Source organism: Saimiri boliviensis, chromosome 13 (genome assembly GCF_048565385.1).
Source record: "Saimiri boliviensis isolate mSaiBol1 chromosome 13, mSaiBol1.pri, whole genome shotgun sequence".
Lineage (NCBI taxonomy): Eukaryota > Metazoa > Chordata > Mammalia > Primates > Cebidae > Saimiri > Saimiri boliviensis.
In genome coordinates, this window is record NC_133461.1 from 78,097,150 (window position 1) to 78,120,430 (window position 23,281).

The 23,281-nt window shown below is 45.5% G+C and overlaps 1 protein-coding gene and 1 pseudogene across 1 annotated transcript in view; one reads left to right on the plus strand and one right to left on the minus strand.

Annotated features, from left to right (window-relative positions):
- The window catches only part of DDHD2 (DDHD domain containing 2), a 35,969-nt gene extending 26,226 nt beyond the window's left edge, over positions 1-9,743 (minus strand). Inside the window, exons 1-7 of the mRNA XM_039463407.2 lie at positions 9,468-9,743; positions 8,144-8,371; positions 6,859-7,049; positions 4,997-5,086; positions 4,429-4,549; positions 2,876-2,965; positions 228-363 (exon numbers count right to left, since the gene is read on the minus strand). Of these exons, the coding sequence (XP_039319341.1) occupies positions 228-363; positions 2,876-2,965; positions 4,429-4,549; positions 4,997-5,086; positions 6,859-7,049; positions 8,144-8,363 (848 nt within the window). The 5' untranslated portion in view covers positions 8,364-8,371; positions 9,468-9,743. The remainder of the gene's footprint in view (positions 1-227; positions 364-2,875; positions 2,966-4,428; positions 4,550-4,996; positions 5,087-6,858; positions 7,050-8,143; positions 8,372-9,467) is intronic.
- A 4,937-nt stretch (positions 9,744-14,680) lies between these two features.
- Positions 14,681-15,946, plus strand: LOC101042838 (interleukin enhancer-binding factor 2 pseudogene; annotated as a pseudogene).
- Positions 15,947-23,281: the final 7,335 nt, after the last annotated feature.

Below are 23,281 nucleotides of genomic sequence, written 5' to 3' on the forward strand. Positions count from 1 at the left end.
AAAGCTGCAATAGTAAATACTAGTGAGCTAGTACACACCGAAGATACACACAGCTCTCTACTCCTAACCAGGGCTAATTAAACCAAGGGACTGATCAACATTTAATAGCATATCTCTAAGAAATTTTAAATATTCAGTCAACTGTGGCATAAAAATGTCCTTAAGCATAGCAATAATCAGAAAATACAATCACAGCTAACAACTCAAAGGTATAAAGTATTACTCACACATCCACACCAGTAGAATGCAAAGGACTGTGCCAGTTGACTGGAAGAAATTCTACCCTCCCAATCTGCTGATTTTCCTGGGCTTTCTTAAAATGTGTCTGTAGCAAGTTCAAGGAAACACTGCGAAAATCATTAACTGGAAAAGAAAATTAACTTATGCATCAACAATGCAGTAATAAATCTGTAGAATTAGGATGCAACGAATCATGTAATTATAGTCTATTTGCATAGAACACATATTAACTTCCATCAAAAATAAAGTGGTATTCAGGAAAAATTATAAATGCATACAGGAAAAGATGTTTCTTTAACAACTCTTTTTTTTTTTTTGAGATGAAGTACTGCTCTGTCACCCATGCTGGAGTGCGGTGGTGAGATCTCGCCTCACTGCGGTCTCCACTTCCCAGGTTTGAGCAATTCTCCTGTCTCAGCCTCCAGAGTAGCTGGGATTACAGGTGCATGCCACGACGCCTAGCTAATTTTTGTATTTTTAGTAGAAATGGGGTTTTGCCATATTGGCCAGGCTGGTCTTGAACTCCTGACCTCAGGTGATCTGCCTCAGCATCCCAAAGTGCTGGGGTTACAGGCGTGAGCCACCGAGTCTGGTCTAACTGCTTGCTTTTACCACATAAAATATTTCATCAAAAGAAGGCTAACTTCAGGCTGGGAGGAGTGGCTCATGCATTGTAATCCCAGCACGTTGGGAGGCTGAGGTGGGCAGATCATATGAGGCCAGGAGTTTGAGACCAGCCTGGCTAACATGGCAAAACCCTCATCTACTAAGCATACAAGAATCATCTAGGAATGGTGGCAGGCACCTGTAATCGCACCTACTTGGGAAACTGAGGCAGGAGAATTGCTTGAACCCAGGAGGCAGACATTGCAGTGAGCTGAGATTATGCCACTACACTCCAGCCTGGGTGACAGAGCAAGACCTCTGTGTCAGGAAGAAGAAAGTATATTTAAAAAAAAAAAAATGCTGGCTGGGTACAGAGGCTCACGCCTGTAATCCCAGCACTTTGGGAGGACAAGGTGGTCGAATCACCTGAGGTTGAGAGTTCAAGACCAGCCTGACCAACATGGAGAAACCCAATCTCTACTAAAAATACAAAATTAGCCAGGTGTGGTAGTGCCCACCTATAATCCCAACTACTCAGGAGGCTGAGGCAGGAGAATCACTTGAGCCTGAGAGGCAGAGGTTGCGGTGGGCCGAGATGACTCCACTGCACTACAGACTGAGCAATAAGAGTGAAACTCTGTCTCAAAAAACAAAAAGGAAAAGAAAAAAAAAAAAAACAGAAGGCTAACTTCAAAACATCAGCATCATGGGAATGGTTTCAATTTTTTTTTTCTTTTTCTTTTTGAGACAGAGTTTCGCTCTTGTTACCCAGGCTGGAGTACAATGGCGCAATCGTGGCTCACCACAACCTCTGCCTCCCGGGTTCAGGCAATTCTCCTGCCTCAGCCTCCTGAGTAGCTGGGATTACAGGCACGCACCACCATGCCCAGCTAGTTTTTTGTATTTTTAGTAGATACGGGGTTTCACCATGTTGACCAGAATGGTCTTGATTTCTTGACCTCGTGATCCACCCGCCTCTGCCTCCCAAAGTGCTGGGATTACAGGCGTGAGCCACCGCGCCCGGCCGGTTTCAATTTTTTTTTTTTAATCACATGACAATACATCAACAGTCTTGCAGTTGAATTCCTATCCTAACTTTCTGGTTCTTATGAATAAGCACCACCCAATACTTTAAAGAAATAAAAATACAATGCGGTTTGAAATTCATATCACATCAATCTCAACCTTCCACAATACTAGTTTATGTTTAGAACCACTAGCCAGTAGAATAAGACACCCTAATAGGAACAATTAAATTTTGAATACTGTCAGGTTTTAGAGGACAACTTTCAAAATCTAGCTATACTGATGACTTAAATCCTCCAACTGCAGTATCAAGAGGTTTATCACAATATGAATTACAAAATGATTGAAGCTTCTGTTATTTATTAAAGTCTTTTTTTTTTTTTTTTTGAGACGGAGTTTCACTCTTGTTACCCAGGCTGGAGTGCAATGGCGCGATCTCGGCTCACCGCAACCTCCGCCTCCTGGGTTCAGGCAATTCTCCTGCCTCAGCCTCCTGAGTAGCTGGGATTACAGGCACGTGCCACCATGCCCAGCTAATTTTTTGTATTTTTAGTAGATACGGGGTTTCACCATGTTGACCAGGGTGGTCTCGATCTCTTGACCTCGTGATCCACCCGCCTCGGCCTCCCAAAGTGCTGGGATTACAGGCTTGAGCCACCGCGCCCGGCCTTATTTATTAAATTCTATCATCTTTATGGTTCCCTGTAAACTTGAAATAGGTAGAAATAGGACCATCCTATCATAAAACAACTTTATAGGGATTAAGTACTTGTTCATTCAAGAATATTATAATAGTTAAGAGTATAAACTATTAGCCTTAGGAATTTTCTAGCACTTCAGGTCTAAGCTGAGAAGCTTTACTACCTTGCCAACTGTCTTTAACTCTCCAAATCTTCTTAGGCAGCTAAGACAACAGAACAAAGACAAGGCTTTATCTCAGCTCACAAGAGCAAGGACTAAATTCTCCTTAAATGATCTAATCTCGCATGCTTTGCAAACCTACCACACTGTACAATGCTTCGGAAGCGGAGATCACAAGCTGGTCCAATTCCATGGACTACAAAAACCAAGTGATCTATTTGTAAAGGTTCTCCTATAAATGAAATTAAAAAGAAAATTATTCTGTATAGTCATGTATTCTAGTATCATTCACTATGAAAAGGTTATAAATATGAGCAAGTTAAAATATGAACAGATAATGTAAAAGACACAAAATAGTCCTTTATTTAAGTACTTAGCAAAAACACACTGATTTTACTTGGTTTCTAATGTATCTTGAAATAAGTCTGTAAAATTTTTTTCAGGTTTTTTTCTTTTTTCTGATCTCTGAAAAAGAAACTCATTTTTTCAGGTTTTAAAAACTTTTGTTTTTTTGTTTTGTTTTGTTTTGTTTTGAGACAGAGTTTCACTCTTGTTACCCAGGCTGGAGTGCAATGGCGCGATCTCGGCTCACCACAACCTCCGCCTCCTGGGTTCAGGTAATTCTCCTGCCTCAACCTCCTGAGTAGCTGGGATTACAGGCACACGCCACCATGCCCAGCTAACGTTTTTTTTTTTGTATTTTTAGTAGAGACCGGGTTTCACCATGTTGACCAAGATGGTCTCGATCTCTTTGACCTCGTGATCCACCCGCCTCGGCCTTCCAAAGTGCTGGGATTACAGGCTTGAGCCACAGCGCCCAGCCTAAGCATGAAATATTTTATACATATACACACACACACACACTTTTTTTTTAAATTGCACTTTAGGTTCTGGGGTACATGTGCAGAACATTAAAGCCTGAAATTTTAAACTTTTTTTTTTTGAGATAGAGTCTCTCTCTGTCCCCAGGTCACCAGGCTGGAGTGGGAGTGCACGTGGTGCGATCTCAACTCACTACAACCTCTGCCTCCCAGGTTCAAGTGATTCTCCTGCCTCAGCCTGCTGAGAAGCTGGGACTACAGGCCACTTGACCACGTGATCCACCCACCTCAGCCTCCCAAAGTGCTAGGATTACAGGCACAAGTCACCTCGACTGGCCTAAACTCATCTTTTTAAATTACAGTAAAGCTACGATTTTGTCTAAGAGACAAGTCATCTCCTCTGCAAAAAAAAAAAAAAAAAAGGAATTTTATAATTCAATTAAATATATTATAAAACCATAAATGATCCCCACCTAGATGGCAGTGGACAATCAGGTCCTACTGAAAAATAGTTTTCCTTAGCTGAAAATCTTCAAGGACAAGGAGTTACCAGAAATAAATTTCTAGTCAAGTAAGTGGAATCACACTTCTTGGAATTAGGACTAAATCAGTTCATCTGTACTTAGTGACTTCCTGGGTAGCATTGCCAAATTTTACCCATCCTACCATATGTACTTAGCAGCTTTGAAAGAGATTTTTACATCTATAATGATTCTTAGTAAATGAAATGATGCTAATCTCAACTTGGAATAAAACAATATGATTAAAGATTATTTTTAAGCCTTGAGGTAATCCAAATCCACAGAAAAACATCACAATTTAAGGACTAAACAAATGTATCAGAAGATAAGAAAAAATAAATGATTAACATTACCACAATGAATGTCAACAGAGATGTTCTCAACTCCTCTCTTCACAGTTCTTGGTCGACCCTGCTCCGTGGGCGTTGAACCCCATTCATCAGACCCTGCAACTGGCTGGTAATGCACCATAAGCTGAAACAGAACAGATCAGAGCAATAAAGATATTCTACAATACAGTCATCTCTACAATGCATTTTTAAGTGTAGAATAATGTCTTTAAAACCATACAGTCAAATCTGAACTGGAATTTTGATATACAACTCATACAGCTTGAAATTCAAAACCTGAAAATATATTAGGCTAACAGATCTGCCAATAATACCCTTCTACATAGAAGACACGCTCTCATAGTATGTCAGTGATTTTCTTATTCTACAGTGGCATAATTTCCCTAAGAAAATTATTTTGTATAAGCTGAGTTGGTTAAATGGACAAGCTTTTAAGTTTCATAACTGTGAATTCAATATAAAATTTGACAAACGTTATCTGACATAGGGTGCTTAGCAAAATAAACCAATTTAGTTCTCCCTAATAGTGCAATTAACTTTTTATCCCAACAAAAGGAATGCTTTGTTTTACCTTTGGATTGTGTAAAATAATAATTTCTCTGTTGGGAGATTCCAGTTTCTTTTTCCATTCATCCAAAGTTACAGCAAGCATGTAAGTTTCCTTAAAAGAAAACACATTTTCATTAGAGTTCTCTAATAATCTTCCTATTAAAACCGAACTTATTCACAAGACTACTACTTTATTAACAAGTTTCAATAAGAATATCCTACTCCAACTTATCAAGTTTATTTTTAAAACTTTTGAACTTACAACTGATAGTAGCACCAGGACAAAGGGGGGGGGGGAACACTCCTAATTCCATGATCTACACTAGATAATTACTGTTCCCATTTTAATATATTTGTTAATATTAATGTTCTAGATTGGGTGTGGTTGCTCATGCCTGTAATCCCAACACTTTGGGAGGTCAAGGTGGGAGGATCACTTGAGGTCAGGCATTTGAGGCCAGCCTGACCAACATGGTGAAACCCCACCTCTACTAAAAATATAAAAATTAGCCAGTGTGGCCGGGCGCGGTGGCTCAAGCCTGTAATCCCAGCACTTTGGGAGGCCGAGGCGGGTGGATCACGAGGTCAAGAGATCGAGACCATCCCGGTCAACATAGTGAAACCCCGTCTCTACTAAAAATACAAAAAATTAGCTGGGCATGGTGGCACGTGCCTGTAATCCCAGCTACTCAGGAGGCTGAGGCAGGAGAATTGCCTGAACCCAGGAGGCGGAGGTTGCGGTGAGCCGAGATCGCGCCATTGCACTCCAGCCTGGGTAACAAGAGCAAAACTCTGTCTCAAAAAAAAAAAAAAAAATTAGCCAGTGTGGTGGTGTGCACCTGTAATCCCAGCTACTTGTGGGGTGAGGCAGGAAGACTGCTTGAACCCAGGAGGCAGAGGTTACAGTGAGCAGAGATCACGCCACTGGACTCCAGCCTGGGCAACAGAGTAAGATTCTGTCTCAAAAAAAAAAAAGCAAATATTAATGTTCTACTCCAATTTAAAATAAAAATTTCAGTTTTCAGAGCAAGAAAAATAAAAGCTAAAAAAGATCAATCCTGTGACCATAGTTTAAATATTAACGATGGACATCAGGAAAAAATATTAAAATTTAAATAAAAGGCATAATATAGTTTGCATTTTGTGCTTGTGTGTGTGTATGTGTGCACATTTTTTTTTTTTTTTTTTTTTTTTTTTTGGTAGTGGTGGAATCTTGCTTTGTTGCCCAGTGTTCTCAAACTCCTGAGTTCAAGTGATTCTCCTGCCCCTGGCCTCCCAAAGTGCTGGGATTACAGGCGAGAGCCACTGTGCCCGCCAGTAGTTTTTTTTTAACTACTTAAAACACCACAATCATTTCTGTTGTATTTTAAAATCTGAAAAAGGCTGGACATGGTGGCTCATGCCTGTAATCCCAGCACTTTGGGAGGCAGAGGCCAGGCTGGCAGATCATTTGAGGTCCAGAGTTCAAGACCAGCCTAGCCAACCTGGTGAAACCCCATCTCTAATAAAAATACAAATAAAAATACAAAACAAATTAGCCAGGTGTGGTGGCAGGCACCTATAATCCCAGCTACTTGGGAGGCTGAGGCAAGAGAATCACTTGAATCCAGGAGGCGGAGGTTGCAGTGGGCCAAGATCACGCCATTGCACTCCAGCCTGGGCAATAGAGCAAGATTCCATCTCAAAAAAACAAAACAAAACAAAATCTGAAGATAAGACTACTTTAATCTGAAGCTTGCTTGTAAATAGAAATGCTTTATTTATTTTATAACGTGATGCAGATAGAAGCAAACGCTTTCTAGAAATTTCACAAGTTACAAGAGAAAAGATTATTAAATAAGAGAAGGAAAAAAATGATGAGTAAAAAAGGAGTCAAAGGAATACCTCTAAAACTTGGCTGAAGCTCTCCGAGTAGGGAACATACTTATTGTCTTTGTCCCCCTTGTAAAACCATGTACATCGCCTCACTTCCGAAGCTAGTTCGTCCCAGTATACAGCATACCGCATCCTCTCCCCTAAATGAACATCATATCTGCCCCCATCAGTAGGAACAATTCTTCCATTACAATCTTTTCCTATTAAGGATTGAAAAGAGGAAAATAAGTCCATATTTCAAAATAAATCTCCTAACATACAATTCTGAGTTATGCTCTAAATAATGCTATGAAACACATGAATGAACAGTTTCTACCTGGCTAAACACCAAACAAAATAAAATTCAATTCTTATCTTTTTCACTAGCTACTTTACAAACCATCAAAATCATTCCTGATTTTAATGAAACATGAAAAAAATACTTCTTTTTCTGAGGAAAGACAGCAGTGTCCCTGATGATTCAGAATAACTAGAATTATTCTTGTTTTATAAAAGTGACAAGTTAGAGAGTTCATTCCTCTGCAGCGTGATCCCCCCGGCCCCCCACCCACAATATACACATTCTTTATTTTTTTCTTTTGAGACAAGTCTCACTGTGTCACCCAGGCTGGAGTGCAGTGGCACAATCTTGGCTCACAGCAACCTCCATGGGTTCAAGCGATTCTTCTGCCTCAGCCTCCCAAGCAGCTAAGACTATTGGCACATACCACCACACTTGGCTAATTTTTGTATTTTCAGTAGAGAAGGGGTTTCACCATGTTGGCCAGGTTGCTCTAGAACTCCTGACCTCAAGTGATCTGCCCGCCTTGGCCTCCCAAAGTGCTGGGATTACAGGCGTGAGCTACTGCGCCCAGCCTTACACATTCTTAATAAAATAATGTAAAACGTAAGTTAGAACATTAAAGATATTATTATTGGGAGGCCAGGAACAGGGTGTAACACGCTTGCAATCCTAGCACTTTGGAGACCCAGGCAGAAGGACTGCTTGAGCCTAGGAGTTCAAGACCAGCCTGGACAATATAATTAGACGGCCACCTCTAAGGAAAAAAAAAAAGATTATTGGGTAACTATGCAGAAATAATAGCAGATACTATTTTCAAAATAGACACCGAATTCTTGAATATTATTGATTGGCTAGGTACTAGTACAGAAGTTCTATATAAAACGCTGTAAGAAATTATTTAACTAGAAAATTCTAAAATTTAATTTTCACAGTACTCAATATAAGGACCATTATATTATAGTTTGAAGAGAGAAAAGTCTTTGTCTAGTCCAAGTCATAATTTTCACCTACCAGAGCTATACGCCTCTTCTAGCTGCTGTGAATCCTCAGAGTTGAAAGGAATCCATGTCTCCTTAGAATCTACTATCTTACAATAAAACCAATGGGGAGAAACTGGTTCATACAAGCTGCCAGCATCCATGTCTATTAGCTCAAAGGAACTACATGAGTTTGGTGATGGTGATGGATCTGACTGGGACAACTGCTCCTGTTGTGATTGCACTGATGACATTTCGCTCTCTAAAGACAAAAGAAAACTATCAGGAAAATGATCTTCTCTTAATTGTGTAACTGTTGACACACATACGCACAAAACTAATCATTTTATGGAGCCATTTCTGCAACAACAACAAAAATTCACATAATTTAAAAGAGAAATAATTTAACAGCTGGATGGGTGGGAGCTTTAAATAAAATGCTTCCATTAGATCAACCACTGCACGAGTTCCCAATTCTCTCGGAAAACTATGGTTTTACTCAGTTTGTAAGTTATAAAACAAATCCAGAATCACAGGACTCCTTGCTCGAAACTCGATGGCAACAGAAACATTTCACCCCAATTTCCAATCTAAATGTAGTTAAAGGCAGAAAATTTACTCCAACGAAGTCAGCTGGGTCATGCCCTGTTCTAATAACGGCTGGGTTTTGGCCTCCAGGCCCCTATCATTATACGATTAATGGAATCTTAAAATAGGGAAAATAAAACTCATCGCTTAAGAACCAATTATTTTTGACGGATGCTTGAAGTCGCTTAATGGGCGGTGGTACAAATTCCGAAAAGATGAAACCTCGCCCTGGCCGCGGCGCGCACGCGCACGTCCACTCGCACCGCCCGAGTCTCAGGTGAAAGATAACAAGCGACCTCCAAAGCCTCCTCCCGCGGGGGCGGCTGTGACAGCTGTCCCTGCATCTCAAACACCCCTTCCACTCGGCAATGACCAGCGCCGCAGGCACCAGAAGGACACTTCTAAGCTGCCCCGTGGGGCGGGAGTCAAGAGGGCATCTCACGCGGGCCCGAGGGACTGGGGAACTGCAGACGCCGGCGTTCGGCCCCACTGTCCTTTCCCGCCCCCCCACAGACGTACCTAATGCACCTTGGCGCCTCCCTGACCCTCGTGACCCTAGGCTCTGGCGCCCCGCTCCGGGTCCTCGGAGCTCCGGCTCAGTTCGCCCGCCCGCAGCCCCGCGACAGCATCAGGGACGCCAATGCAGACCACAGGGTTCACAGGGTTTCCCCGGGCTCGGGGCTTCCCGGGAGCCGGGGTCCCCCCGCCCCGCAGCGCCGGCACCAGGCCGGGCCTCCCTCGGCCCAGCCGCCCGCCGGACGCGGACTCACCTGGCGGCCCAGCCGCTCCTTACGCCCTCCTGCCCTCGCTGAAGGGGGCACGGCATGGCCCGGCCGCGGCCTTTACCCAAGCCCGGGCGGGGCGCGGCGGAGCAGGGCGGAGCCTGCGGCCCCGCCGGGCTCGTGCAGAACACCCGGCGCCACGGCGCTCCCAGCGGGCGAGTAGCGGGCCCGAGTGCCGGGCGAAAAGGTAAGGCAGCTGGGAGCGTGGCGCGCGAGCGCGGGTCGGGTGCGCAGGGCCTCAGGGCACTGGCGGCAAGTGTCGCGAGAGGTGGAGTGGAGTCGCGCGAGACGTGGCTCCTCCTGCGGGCAGGGAGGCCCAGTACCGGACGGGAGGCGGTGGGCCCTCATTTAGAGGAGGTGGCTGAGTTCTAACCGCGAGGGAGAGTTTTGAGTGTCCGCAGTGGAAGGGGCTTCGAGATCAGTTTCCAGTGTCCGCGGCGGAAGGGGCTTGGAAGCAGCCGGTCACGTATGGGGCGGGAACGTCGACCTGATCCTCGGGATACGCTGCGGACCCTACTAGTGCGCCAGGGGCGACGCGGGGACGCCGCGGCCCCAGGAGCAGCCGCCCCGCTCCCGGCCTCCATTTCTGGGTGCTGAGGAACAGGTGCCACTGGCATTTGCCAGGAAAAAAGTCTTTGGTCCCTCCTCTGTGCATCTATTATGATTTAGAGCAGGCGTCCCCAAACATTTTACACAGGGGGCCAGTTCACTGTCCCTCAGACCGTGGGAGGGCCGCCGCATGCTGTGCTCCTCTCACTGACCACCAGTGAAAGAGGTGCCCCTTCCTGAAGTGCGGCGGGGGCCCGGATAAATGGCCTCGGGGGGCCGCATGCGGCGCGCGGGCCGTAGTTTGGGGACGCCTGATTTAAAGGTTACCAAAAAGGTATCCCTAAAAAATGTAGAGGTACTGGGCGTGGTGTCAGCTCCTTGCTCTAAGCTACTTAGGAGGCTGAGGCCGGAGGATCGCTCGAGCAGGTTGGTGGAGGCTGCATGAGCCCAGGTGGCACCACTGCACTCCAGCCTGGGTGACACTTCAACACTCGTCTCCAAACAAAATTAATAATTTTTTTCTTTTTCTTTTTCTTTTTTTTTTTTTGAGACGGAGTTTCGCGCTTTTCACCCAGGCTGAAGTGCAATGGCGCGATCTCGGCTCACTGCAGCCTCCGCCTCCTGGGTTCAGGCAATTCTCCTGCCTCAGCCTCCTGAGTAGCTGGGATTACAGGCACGCACCACCATGCCCAGCTAATTTTTTGTATTTTTAGTAGAGACGGGGTTTCACCATGTTGACCAGGATGGTCTCGATCTCTTGACCTCGTGATCCACCCGTCTCGGCCTCCCAAAGTGCTGGGATTACAGGCTTGAGCCACCGCGCCCGGCCCTCTTTCTTTTTTTCATGTAGAGGCGACCTTAACAGGATTTAAAAGATGCCAGGAAGTTGGGAGGCGAGGTATTGTCCAAACAGGAAGACTTAACAGGTGAAAAGTTGAAAGGGGCCGGGTGCAGTGGCTCATGCCTGTAATCCCAACACCTTGGGAGGTCAGAGTGCGTGGATCACTTGAGGCCAGGAGTTCAAGAGGAGCCTGGCCAACATCTCTACTAAAACGCCATCTCTTCTAAAAATACAAAAATTAGCCGGTTGTGGTGGCGCGCACCTGTAATTCCAGCTCCTCGGGAGGCTGAGGTGGGAGAATCGCTTGAACCCGGAAGACAGAGATTGCAGTAAGCCAAGATCATGGCCATTGCACTCCAGCCTGGGTGAGAGAGAGAGAGAGAGAGAGAGAGACTTCATCTCAAAAGGAGCCTGATGCGGTGACTCATGCCTATAATCCCAGCACTTTGGGAGGCCAAGGCGGGCGGATCATGAGGTCAGGAGTTCCAGACCAGCCTGGCCAATATGGTGAAACCCCATCTCTACGAAAAAATAAAAATTAGCTGGGCGCAGTGGCTCACGCCTGTAATCCCAGCACTTTGGGAGGCCGAGGCGGGTGGATCACGAGGTCAAGAGATCAAGACCATCCTGATCAACATGGTGAAACCCCGTCTCTACTAAAAATACAAAAAATTAGCTGGGCATGGTGGCGCGTGCCTGTAATCCCAGCTACTCAGGAGGCTGGGGCAGGAGAATTGCCTGAACCCAGGAGGCGGAGGTTGCAGTGAGCCGAGATCGTGCCATTGCACTCCAGCCTGGGTAACAAGAGCGAAACTCTGTCTCAAAAATAAAAAATAAAAATTAGCTGGGCGTGGTGTTTCAGTTTTTTCTTCAAAAACAGAAAAAAAAATTTATAACAAATTTATTCTCTTTACAATTTAACGGCCACACGCAAATATCTCCAAGTTAACTTATACTTTCCCTTTAAATTTATTACATGTAAAATAGCTTCTGCAAGGCCAGTGCGGTGGCTAAGGCCTGTAATGTCAGCACTTCGGGAGACCCAGGCAGGCCTGTTTACCAAGGGGTGGAGCTAAAATCATGAACCCACACAGTGTGACTTCAGACCCTACACCTAAATAACTGGCCTAAAATCAGTCAGGTAAGTGACAGAACTGGAACTTGAATTTAGGTTCTCTATCTTCAAATCCTGCTGTAGCCTCTATACCAGCTTTGGGGGTATAGAGGCAATTTGGGGGGCTGTCTCAAAAAAAGTGGATTGCAATGTGCAGTCTGAAAACGTAAACTTTTCATATTCTGATACCATTAAAATCCATTGGTCTGTCTTGCACTTTGTTTTATTGTTGTTGTTTTGAGTAAAGTGAAAGCAACTTTATTAAGAAAGTAAAAGACTAAAAGAATGGCTATGCCCGGCCGGGTGCGGTGGCTCAAGCCTGTAATCCCAGCACTTTGGGAGGCCAAGGCGGGCGGATCATGAGGTTAAGAGATTGAGACCATCCTGGTCAACATGGTGAAACCCCGTCTCTACTAAAAATACAAAAAATTAGCTGGGCATGGTGGCATGTGCCTGTAATCCCAGCTACTCAGGAGGCTGAGGCAGGAGAATTGCCTGAACCCAGGAGGCGGAGGTTGTGGTGAGCCGAGATCGCGCCATTGCACTCCAGCCTGGGTAACAAGAGCGAAACTCCGTCTCAAAAAAAAAAAAAAAAAAAGAATGGCTATGCCATAGGCAGAGCAGCTTATCTTGCACTTTGAATGGATCTTTTACCCATGTGTGATTTATATTGGTCATTTGGGAAAATATCAGTTCACTGAGCTATGCAGATCTTCCAAATGTTAATATATTTTATTCCCCTTTTTTTTTTTTTTTTTTTTTTTTTTTTAGACAAGAGTCTTGCTCTGTCGCCCAGACTGGAGTGTAGTGGCACGATTTCCACTGCAACCTCCACCTCCCGGGTTGAAGCGATTCTCCTGCCTCAGCTTCCCGAGTAGCTGGGATTACAGGTACACATGACCATGCCCAGCTGATTTTTGTATTTTTAGTAGAGATTGGGGTTTCACCATGTTGACCAGGCTGGTCTTGATCTCCTGACCTCATCATCTGCCCACCTCGGCCTCCCAATGTGCTTGGATTACAGGTGTGAGCCACCACGCCCAGCCTTATACAATTTTTTTTTTTAAATTACCGATCTCATCAGAAAAAAATCTTTAATATTGGGAAGCTGTCAAGCTCAGAGTAGCAGGTACAAGTTTTCCAATATTCTGCTTTTTTCTTAAAAGATCAAATTGTATCATTGGCAACAAAGGATAAATTGTCTTCCTTGAAGTGACAAGCCTCCTTTGTTTTCAAGTAAAGTTCTGCCAGATACTTACATACAAATAGCCATAGTTTGTCCATTGTACTTTCTTTTTTTTTTTTTTTTTTTTTTTTTTTTGAGACGGAGTTTCGCTCTTGTTACCCAGGCTGGAGTGCAATGGCGCGATCTCGGCTCACCGCAACCTCCGCCTCCTGGGCTCAGGCAATTCTCCTGCCTCAGCCTCCTGAGTAGCTGGGATTACAGGCACGTGCCACCATGCCCAGCTAATTTTTTGTATCTTTAGTAGAGACGGGGTTTCACCATGTTGACCAGGATGGTCTCGATCTCTCGACCTCGTGATCCACCCGCCTCAGCCTCCCAAAGTGCTGGGATTACAGGCTTGAGCCACCGCGCCCGGCTCATTGTACTTTCAAATAAAAATGATGGCTGGGCGCACTGGCTCACGTCTGTAATCCCAGCGCTTTAGGAGGCCAAGGTGGGTGGATCACGAGTTCAAGACCAGCCTGACCAACATGTTGAAACCCCATCTCTACTAAAAATGATGGCTGGGTGCAGTGGCTCATGCCTGTAATTCTAGCACTTTAGGAGGCCGAGGCAGGCGAATCACAAGTTCGAGACCAGCCTGACCAACATGGTGAAACTCTGTCTCTACTAAAAATACAAAAATTAGACAAGCGTGGTGGCACGTGCCTGTAATCCCAGCTACTCAGGAGGCTGAGGCAGGAGAATCACTTGAACCCAGGAGGCAGAGGTTGCAGTGAGCCGAGGTCGCACCACTGCACTCCAGCCTGGGCAACAGTGAGACTCTGTCTCAAAAAAAAAAAAAAAAAAAAAAAAGATGTATGAAAAAAGAGCATCTGTTGGTGTTGGCAGCTTCCAATTCAAATAATCACTCAAGTTTGTTTTCTTCAAGAGGCCACCATTTTTTTTTATTCTTCAGCAGTCTAGGATTTATTTCACTAGTCCTTGAGGATTCATTAAATGATCTGCAAGAAAACCAAATGTCCTCACATACCAGGTACTGTGCTCTGCTCTCTGACCACTTCTCTGAGCTGAGGCAGGCTGCTTGGAGCACGGACCCCAGCATGGCTTATCTACTCTAAAGATACAAAGAGGAGGAAATAAATATCTAGGTAGACTAGGTAAGGCAGGAAAGAAGGCTGACACCTTGGGCCTGACACTAGTGGGCACCCTGTGGTTGTGGGTGGGTAAGATGGAGAAGGGCACAGGGGTGGGGTGGGTTGTGGTTGGACACCATGACCAGAGCTCTGGGTGCCAAGCAGATCCCCATGTTGATTCAAGGGCATAAAGACCTGCTCTGAAGCATGTGAATAATGGCAGGAGGCCTGAGCTCCAGAACGGCACACTCTCCCAACTGTACCCTCCTGTGCCAGCGACAGAAAACCAGGGAGACACCAAGCATCATCACAGCCAAATGATGGGGGCAAGAGAGTGGCAGAATTGGGGGTGGTTGACTACCACTTGCTTCTAGAATCAAGGAGGACCTGACCTAAATCGAGCTGCCCTTCCAGGACACAATGTGGCTGACCTGGTGGTGATACTCAAGATTCTGCCAACATTGGAAGCTGTTGCTGCCCTGGGGAACAAAGTCCTGGAAAGCCTAAGAGCACAGGATCCTTCTGAAGTTTTAACCATGCTAACCAATGAAACTGGCTTTGAAATCAGTTCTTCTGATGCTACAGTGAAGATTCTCATTACAACAGTGCCACCCAATCTTCAAAAACTGGACCAGAACTCCATTTGGATATCAAGGTATTGCAGAGTGCCTTAGCAGCCATCCGACATGCCCGCTGGTTTGAGGAAAATGCTTCTCAGTCCACAGTTAAAGTTCTCATCAGACTACTGAAAGACTTGAGGATTCGTTTTCCTGGCTTTGAGCCCCTAACACCCTGGATCCTTGACCTACTAGTTCATTATGCTGTAATGAACAACCCCACCAGACAGCCTTTGGCCCTAAACGTTGCATACAGGCACTGCTTACAGATTCTGGCTGCGGGACTGTTCCTGCCAGGTTCAGTGGGTATCACTGACCCCTGTGAGAGTGGCAACTTCAGAGTACACACAGTCATGACCCTAGAACAGCAGGACATGGTCTGCTATACAGCTCAGACTCTCGTCCGAATCCTCACATGGTGGCTTTAGGAAGATCCTTGGCCAGGAGGGTGATGTCAGCTGTGAATGACCACTGTGGGTCAGGGATTTTGTATTGCAAAAAAAAAAAATAAATAAATAAATAATAAATAAATAAATAAATTACCTGTATGGTAAGAGCTGTATGGAAATTACTAAATCCACCTGCAAAGCAATTCTGTCAAATTGCATTGCATGCAAAGGTCGACTCTGTGTGGTTGAAAGTTGTTCCTTGATGTCAGTTTCTCAACGCAGCCACAGTTTAAGTCACAGTGCATCAACTCCATTTAAATAGTATCTGAACAGCCTCTTATCTCGAACAAAACCAAGATTCTCATAAAGTTTCAAAGCAGACTTCTTATTTCAGTTTCCAGAACAACCGCATCACAGTCTCCCTCAACCATGGCATATATAGCTTTCTTAACCAAGTTAGTACGAATGCCATTTCTCCTGTATTTGGAATCCACAGCGAACATGGCTATATAACCTCTGCGGAACATCTTTTTGTGCATATCCAACTTGCAAACGATGGCACCTACACACTCCTCCCCTACCATGGCCAAGAAGCACAGCTGTGGCCAGTTGTGAATAAAATATCTATAGGTATAAATGGAGTTTTGGTTTTTTTTTTTTTTTTTTTGAGACGGAGTTTCGCTCTTGTTACCCAGGCTGGAGTGCAATGGCGCGATCTTGGCTCACCACAACCTCCGCCTCCTGGGTTCAGGCAATTGTCCTGCCTCAGCCTCCTGAGTAGCTGGGATTACAGGCATGCACCACCATGCCCAGCTAACTTTTTGTATTTTTAGTAGAGACGGGGTTTCACCATGTTGACCAGGATGGTCTCGATCTCTCGACCTCGTGATCCACCCGCCTCGGCCTCCCAAAGTGCTGGGATTACAGGCTTGAGCCACCGCGCCCGGCCTGGAGTTTTGGTATTTAATAAAATGGTTTTATGGGCCACAGTGGCTTATGCCTGTAATTCAGCACTTTGGGAAGCTGAGTTGGGCAGATTGCTAAGTCCAGAAGTTTGAGACCAGTCTGAGCAATATGACGACACCCATCTCACCCATCTCTAAAAACAAACAAATGAAAACATTAGCTGAGCATGGTGGTACAGACTTGTAGTCCCAACTACTCAGGATGGGAGAAGAGCTTGAGCCCAGAAGGGGAGGTTGCAGTGAGCTGTAATCAACGTCACTGTACTCCAGGCTGGGCAACAGAGCCAGACCCTGTCTGAAAAACAAGTTTTATTCATACTAACCAGTTTGTCACATAGAATATGAAAAAGATGTAAACTAATGAGTTAAGAGTTAACAAGCCGGGCGCTGTGGTGCGTGCCTGTAGTCCCAGCTACTCAGGAGGCTGAAGTTGGAGGATCGCTTGAGCCCAGGAGTTCTGGGCTGTAGTGCGCTATACTGATTGGGTGTCCGCACTAAGTTCGGCATCAATATGGTGACCCATCAGGAGCAGGGGACCACCAGGTTGCCTAAGGAGGGGTGAACCGGCCCAGGTCAGAAATGGAGCAGGTCAAAACTCCCGTGCTGATCAGTAGTGGGATCACTCCTGTGAATAGCCACTGCACTCTACCCTGGGCAACATAGCAAGACCCCGTCTCTTAAAAAAAAAATAAAGAGTTAACAAAAGTAATAATTTTTACTGAAAAAATATGAAGACTATTAAGCAAAACTGGCACTATTATCATTAATGCATGGCAGTCAAGAATACAGTGACTGGCCGGGCGCGGTGGCTCAAGCCTGTAATCCCAGCACTTTGGGAGGCCGAGGCGGGTGGATCACGAGGTCAAGAGATCGAGACCATCCTGGTCAACATGGTGAAACCCCGTCTCTACTAAAAATACAAAAATTAGCTGGGCATGGTGGCGCACGCCTGTAGTCCCAGCTACTAGGGAGGCTGAGGCAGGAGAATTGCTTGAACCCAGGGGGCGGAGGTTGCGGTGAGCTGAGATCGTGCCATTGCACTCCAGCCTGGGTAACAAGAACGAAACCCCGTCTCAAAAAAAAAAAAAAAAAAAAAAAAAAAAGAATACAGTGACTGACAGTATAATTTATTTCTACTGCTTTAATTCATGTTAGGATGCCAGCACTCTTAGCATTGCTTTTATGTGAATAGTCCAATGTCAACCCCGAAAAAAAGGCAAATCATACCTTAGTATTATGATGAAAATAGTTTCAGGCCAGGCACAGTGGCTCACACCTGTAATCCCAGCACTTTGGGAGGCCAACGCAGATGGATCACTTGAGGTCAGAAGTCTAAGACTAGCCCGGCCAACATAGGGAAACCCCATCTCTACTAAAAATACAAAAGCTAGCTGGGCGTGGTGGTGGGCAACTGCAATCCCAGCTACTTGGGAGGCTGTGGCAGAATTGCTTGGAGACAGAAGTTCCAATGAGCCAAGATTGCGCCACTGCTCTCCAGCCTGGGTAACCTCTGCCTCCCAGGTTCAAGTGATTCTCCTGCCTTAGCCTCCCAAATAGTTGGGACTACAAGCACCCACCATGCCTGGCTAATTTTTATATTTTTAGTAGAGATAGGGTTTCACTATGCTGGCCAGACTGGTCTCAAACTCCTGACCTCGTGATCCACCCACCTTAGCCTCCCAAAGTGCTGGGATTACAGGCCTGAGCCACCACACCCAGCCATACCTGGTTAATTTTTAAATTTTTTGCAGAGACAGGGTCTCACTACATTGTACAGTCTGGTCTTGAACTCCTGGACTCAAGTCATCCTCCCACTTCAGTCTCCTAAAATGCTGGGATTACAGGCATGAGCCACTGTGCCCAGCAGGAATCTGCATTTTAAATAATTATCCCACATGATCTGGATGCAAGTATTTGGAATCCACATAGTATAAATTTTAGGTTCCCCAATAGTCTGCATAGATAGGTAGTTTCAGGCAAATAGAATATCTTACTGTGCCCCTTAAAAATAAAAATATGGCCGGGCGCGGTGGCTCAAGCTTGTAATCCCAGCACTTTGGGAGGCCGAGGCGGGTGGATCACAAGGTCGAGAGATCGAGACCATCCTGGTCAACATGGTGAAACCCCGTCTCTACTATAAATACAAAAAATTAGCTGGGCATGGTGGTACGTGCCTGTAATCCCAGCTACTCAGGAGGCTGAGGCAGGAGAATTGCCTGAACCCAGGAGGCGGAGGTTGCGGTGAGCCAAGATCGCGCCATTGCACTCCAGCCTGGGTAACAAGAGCGAAACTCTGTCTTAAAAAAAAAATAAATAAATAAAAAATAAAAAATAAAAATATGGGCCGGGCGCGGTGGCTCAAGCCTGTAATCCCAGCACTTTGGGAGGCCGAGGCGGGTGGATCACGAGGTCAAGAGATCGAGACCATCCTGGTCAACATGGTGAAACCCTGTCTCTACTAAAAATACTAAAAATTAGCTGGGCATGGTGGCGCACGCCTGTAATCCCAGCTACTCAGGAGGCTGAGGCAGGAGAATTGCCTGAACCCAGGAGGCGGAGGTTGCCGTGAGCCGAGATCGCGCCATTGCACTCCAGCCTGGGCAACGAGAGCAAAACTCCGTCTCAAAAAATAAATAAATAAATAAAAATATGGCCAAGCACGGTGACTCACACCTGCAATCCCAGCACTTTGGGAGGCCGAGATCAGGAGGTCAAGAGATCGAGACCATCCTGGCCAACATGGTGAAACTCCGTCTCTACTAAAAATACAAAAATTAGCTGGGTGTGGTGGCGTGTGCCTGTAGTCCCAGCTACTTGGGAGACTGAGGCAGGAGAATTGCTTAAACGCAGGAGGCAGAAGTTGCAGTGAGCCAAGATCATGCCAGCATGGCAAGAGAGAGACTCTGTCTCAAAAATAAAAATAATTTTTTTTTTTTTTTTTTTTTTTTTTGAGACGGAGTTTCGCTCTTGTTACCCAGGCTGGAGTGCAATGGCGCGATCTCGGCTCACCGCAACCTCCGCCTCCTGGGTTCAGGCAATTCTCCTGCCTCAGCCTCCTGAGTAGCTGGGATTACAGGCACGCACCACCATGCCCAGCTATTTTTTTTGTATTTTTAGTAGAGACGGGGTTTCACCACGTTGACCAGGATGGTCTCGATCTCTTGACCTTGTGATCCACCCGCCTCGGCCTCCCAAAGTGCTGGGATTACAGGCTTGAGCCACCGCGCCCGGCCTATAAAAATAATTTTTAAACCCACTTAATTTTACTGGCTATTGTTTGTGGTTGTATATCAGCCTTTTACCAGACAAGCCTTAATGGTAAAATGTAAAACAATCTCTACTTTTTCCCTTTCAATGTTCTAGTGCAATAGGCAGCAAACTTTTTTTCTGTAAAGGGCCAGATAACTTCTTCAGGTTCTGTAGGCCATAGGCTCTGTCACAACTAATCACTTCTCCTGTTGCAACACTAAAGCAACCAGAGAGGAGCTGTAAACTGAGGAGTGTGGCTGTGTCCCAGTAAAGTTATATTTACAAAAGCAGGCAGGGGTTTAATTTGATCTCAGGTAGCAGTTTGCTGACCCCATGCTCCTAGTGCAGAAAATAATGCTAATGGCCAGTAAGTTGTCTAAAGAGCAAAAGCAAGAATGTAGGGGTCATAAACAACTGGATCTTATATCCAAAGCTGGAATCATTGTTTTTGGAGGCAGAACTCCTCACTCCCAGATGGACACATAGGCATCCACAGTGAAGAAAACTTCACAGTTGACTCTGATGCTGATTATAAAATAACAAGATCAGGGCTTTGGGCTTTGACAGTTATTTTCAAGCTTTCACCGCTCACTGCAGCTTCGACCTTCCAGGCTCAAATGATCTTGCCACCTCAGCCTTCCAAGTAGCTGAGACCACAGGAGTCCACCACCATATCCAGCGATTTTTTTAAAATTATTTGTAGAGACAGGGTCTTCCTATGTTGCCCAGGCTGGTCTCCAACTCCTGGGCTCAAGTAAGCCTCCCACTTTGGCCTCCCAAAATGCTGGGATTACAGGGATGAGCCACCATGCCCAGCCCTAAATAGGTTCTTAAAATGTAGATTTTCAGGTACAACACCATCTGAAATGTAGATTCAGAAAAGTAAATTAAAACAGATTTTCAGAATCCAACAAGATTCTGATTGACTCGAACATTTAATCAGAGGCATCCATATTGTGATGGTTAATTTTAGATGTCAGCTTGACTAGATTTAGGAATACCTAGAGAACTGGTAAAGCATTACTTCTGGGCGTGTCTGTGATGTGTCTGTGAGGGTGTTTCCAGAAGAGACCTCTCTGAGGGGGCAGAAGATGTGAAGATAAATATGTCCCATGTGAATCCTCCCCAAAGGGTCCTCAGCAGAAGAGGACTTTAATAACCAAAGAGAAAGGATGACCTATTCTGTGGATACTAGTCAGCCTCTGGCCCCTGCCACCTGTCATTGCCCAGTCACCCATCATTGTTCATGAAGAAATTGGCCATGGCAGTAGGCATAAAAGTTTTGCATGGCTCAGCAACATGGACTCCCACTCACCAAGGCTGACCTGGCTATGGCTACCTCCAAGTGCTTAATCTGACAGTAACAGAGACCAGGGCTGAGCCCAATTGTGGCACCATTACCTGGAGTGATCAGCCAGCCACGTGGTGGCAGGCTGATGACACTGACGGCTTTCATCACCGAAGGAGTAGTGTGTTTTGTTCTTTTTTTTTTTTTTTTTTTTTTTGGTTTTTTTTGTTTGTTTGTTTGTTTGTTTTTGAGACGGAGTTTCGCTCTTGTTACCCAGGCTGGAGTGCAATGGCACGATCTCGGCTCACCACAACCTCCACCTCCTGGGTTCAGGCAATTCTCCTGCCTCAGCCTCCTGAGTAGCTGGGATTACAGGCACGTGCCACCATGCCCAGCCAATGTTTTGTATTTTTAGTAGACACGGGGTTTCACCATGTTGACCAGGATGGTCTCGATCTCTTGACCTCGTGATCCACCCGCCTCGGCCTCCCAAAGTGCTGGGATTACAGGCTTGAGGCACCGCGCCCGGCCGTGTGTTTTGTTCTTACTGGAATAGACACTGGATAGGATTTGGTTTCCCTGCCCATAATGCTTCTGCCAAAACCATCATCCCTAGATTTACAGAATGCTTATCCACTGTCATGGTATTCCATACAGCAGTGCTCTGACTCAGGAACTCACTTCACAGCCAAGGAAGTGTGGCAATGGGCTCATGCTCATGGAATTCACTGGTCTTGCCATGTTCCCCACCATCCTGAAGCAGCTGGCTTGACAGAGTGGTGAAATGGTCTTTTGAAATCAGTTACAGCACCAGCTAGGTGGTAATACTTGGCAGGATTGGGACAACGTGTAGGTGCTCTGAATCAGCATCCAACATATGGAACTGTTTTTCCCATAGCCAGGATTCATGTGTTCAGGAATCGAGGGGCGGAAATGGGAGTGGCACCACTCACCATCATCCCTAGTGACCCATTAGCAAAATTTTTGCTGCCTATTCCCCAGATTTTATGCTTTGCCGGCCTAAAGGTCTTAGTTCCACAAGGAGAAATGCTGCCACCAAGAGCCACAATAATGATTCCACTGAACTGGAAATTAAGACTGACACCCGGCCACTTTGGGCTTCTCATGCATCTGAGTCAAAAGGCCAAGAAGTGAATTACTATGTTGGCTGGGGTGACTGATCCAGACTACCAGGGAGAAATTGGCCTACTACCCCCAGTGAAGGCCAGGAAGAGTAAATGTGGAATACAGGAGATGGCTTAGGGCATGTCTCAGTATTACCATGCTCCGCAACTAAGGTCAGTGGAAAACTACAACAACCCAATCTAGGCAGGACTTCAAATGGCCCAGACTCTTCAGGAATGAAGGTTTGGGTCACCCTGCCAGGTAAGAACCACAACAACCAGCTAAGGTGCTTGCTGAAGGCAAAGGGAATACAGAGTAAGGATCTTGGCTAGTATTTATAACTGACTTATTCTACAAATGGATAGTAGAAATTAAAAATACCAACTAAAACCATGTTACAGAAACAAAGAGTGTTTCATTAAGAAAGTCTCATATAGGCTGGGTGTGGTAGCTCATGCCTGTAATCCTAACACTTTGGGAGGCCAAGCTGATCAGATCACTTGAGGCCAGGAGTTTAAGACCAGCCTGGCCAACATGGCAAAACTCTGTCTCTACTAAAAAAAAACAAAAACAAAAAACAAAAAGAAGCCTGGTGTGGTGGCACACACCTGTAATCCAAGCTAGTAGGGAGGCTGAGGCAAGAGAATCGCTGGAACCCAGGAAGTAGAGGTTGCAGTCCGCCAAGATCATGCCACTGCAATTCAGTCTGGGTGATAGACTGAGGCCACGTATATTAGCCTGTTCTCACACTGCTCATAAAGACATACCGAAGACTGGGTGATTTATAAAGGAAAGCAATTTAATTGACACAGTTCAGCATGGCTGGGGAGGCCTCAGAAAACTTCCCATTGTGGCAGAAAGGGAAGCAAACACATCCTTCTTTACATGGCAGCAGCAAGAAGTGCCAAGCAAAAGGAGTAAAAGCCCCATACAAAACCATCAGATGTTGTGAGAACTTGCTATCACAAGGGTAACTGCCCCCATGATTCAATTACCTCCCACTGGGTCCCTCTTACAACACATAAAAATTATGGGAACCACAATTCAAGATTTGGGTGGCTACACAGCCAAAACATATCGCCCTGTCTCAAAAAAAGTCATATGTATATATTTTATTTACACACACACACACGCTTTTTTTTTAGGCTAGTCAAGTGAAGCAGTGGGTGTGGAGAAGGAACAAAGAAATCTGTAACTGGTAGTGATCAATTAGTTGTAAACACCACTGCACTCAGACCAGCCTACACTTAATTTTTTGAGACAGAATCTCACTCTGTCACCCAGGCTGCAGTGTAGCGGCATGATCACAGCTCAATGCAGCCTTGACCTCCTGGGCACAAGAG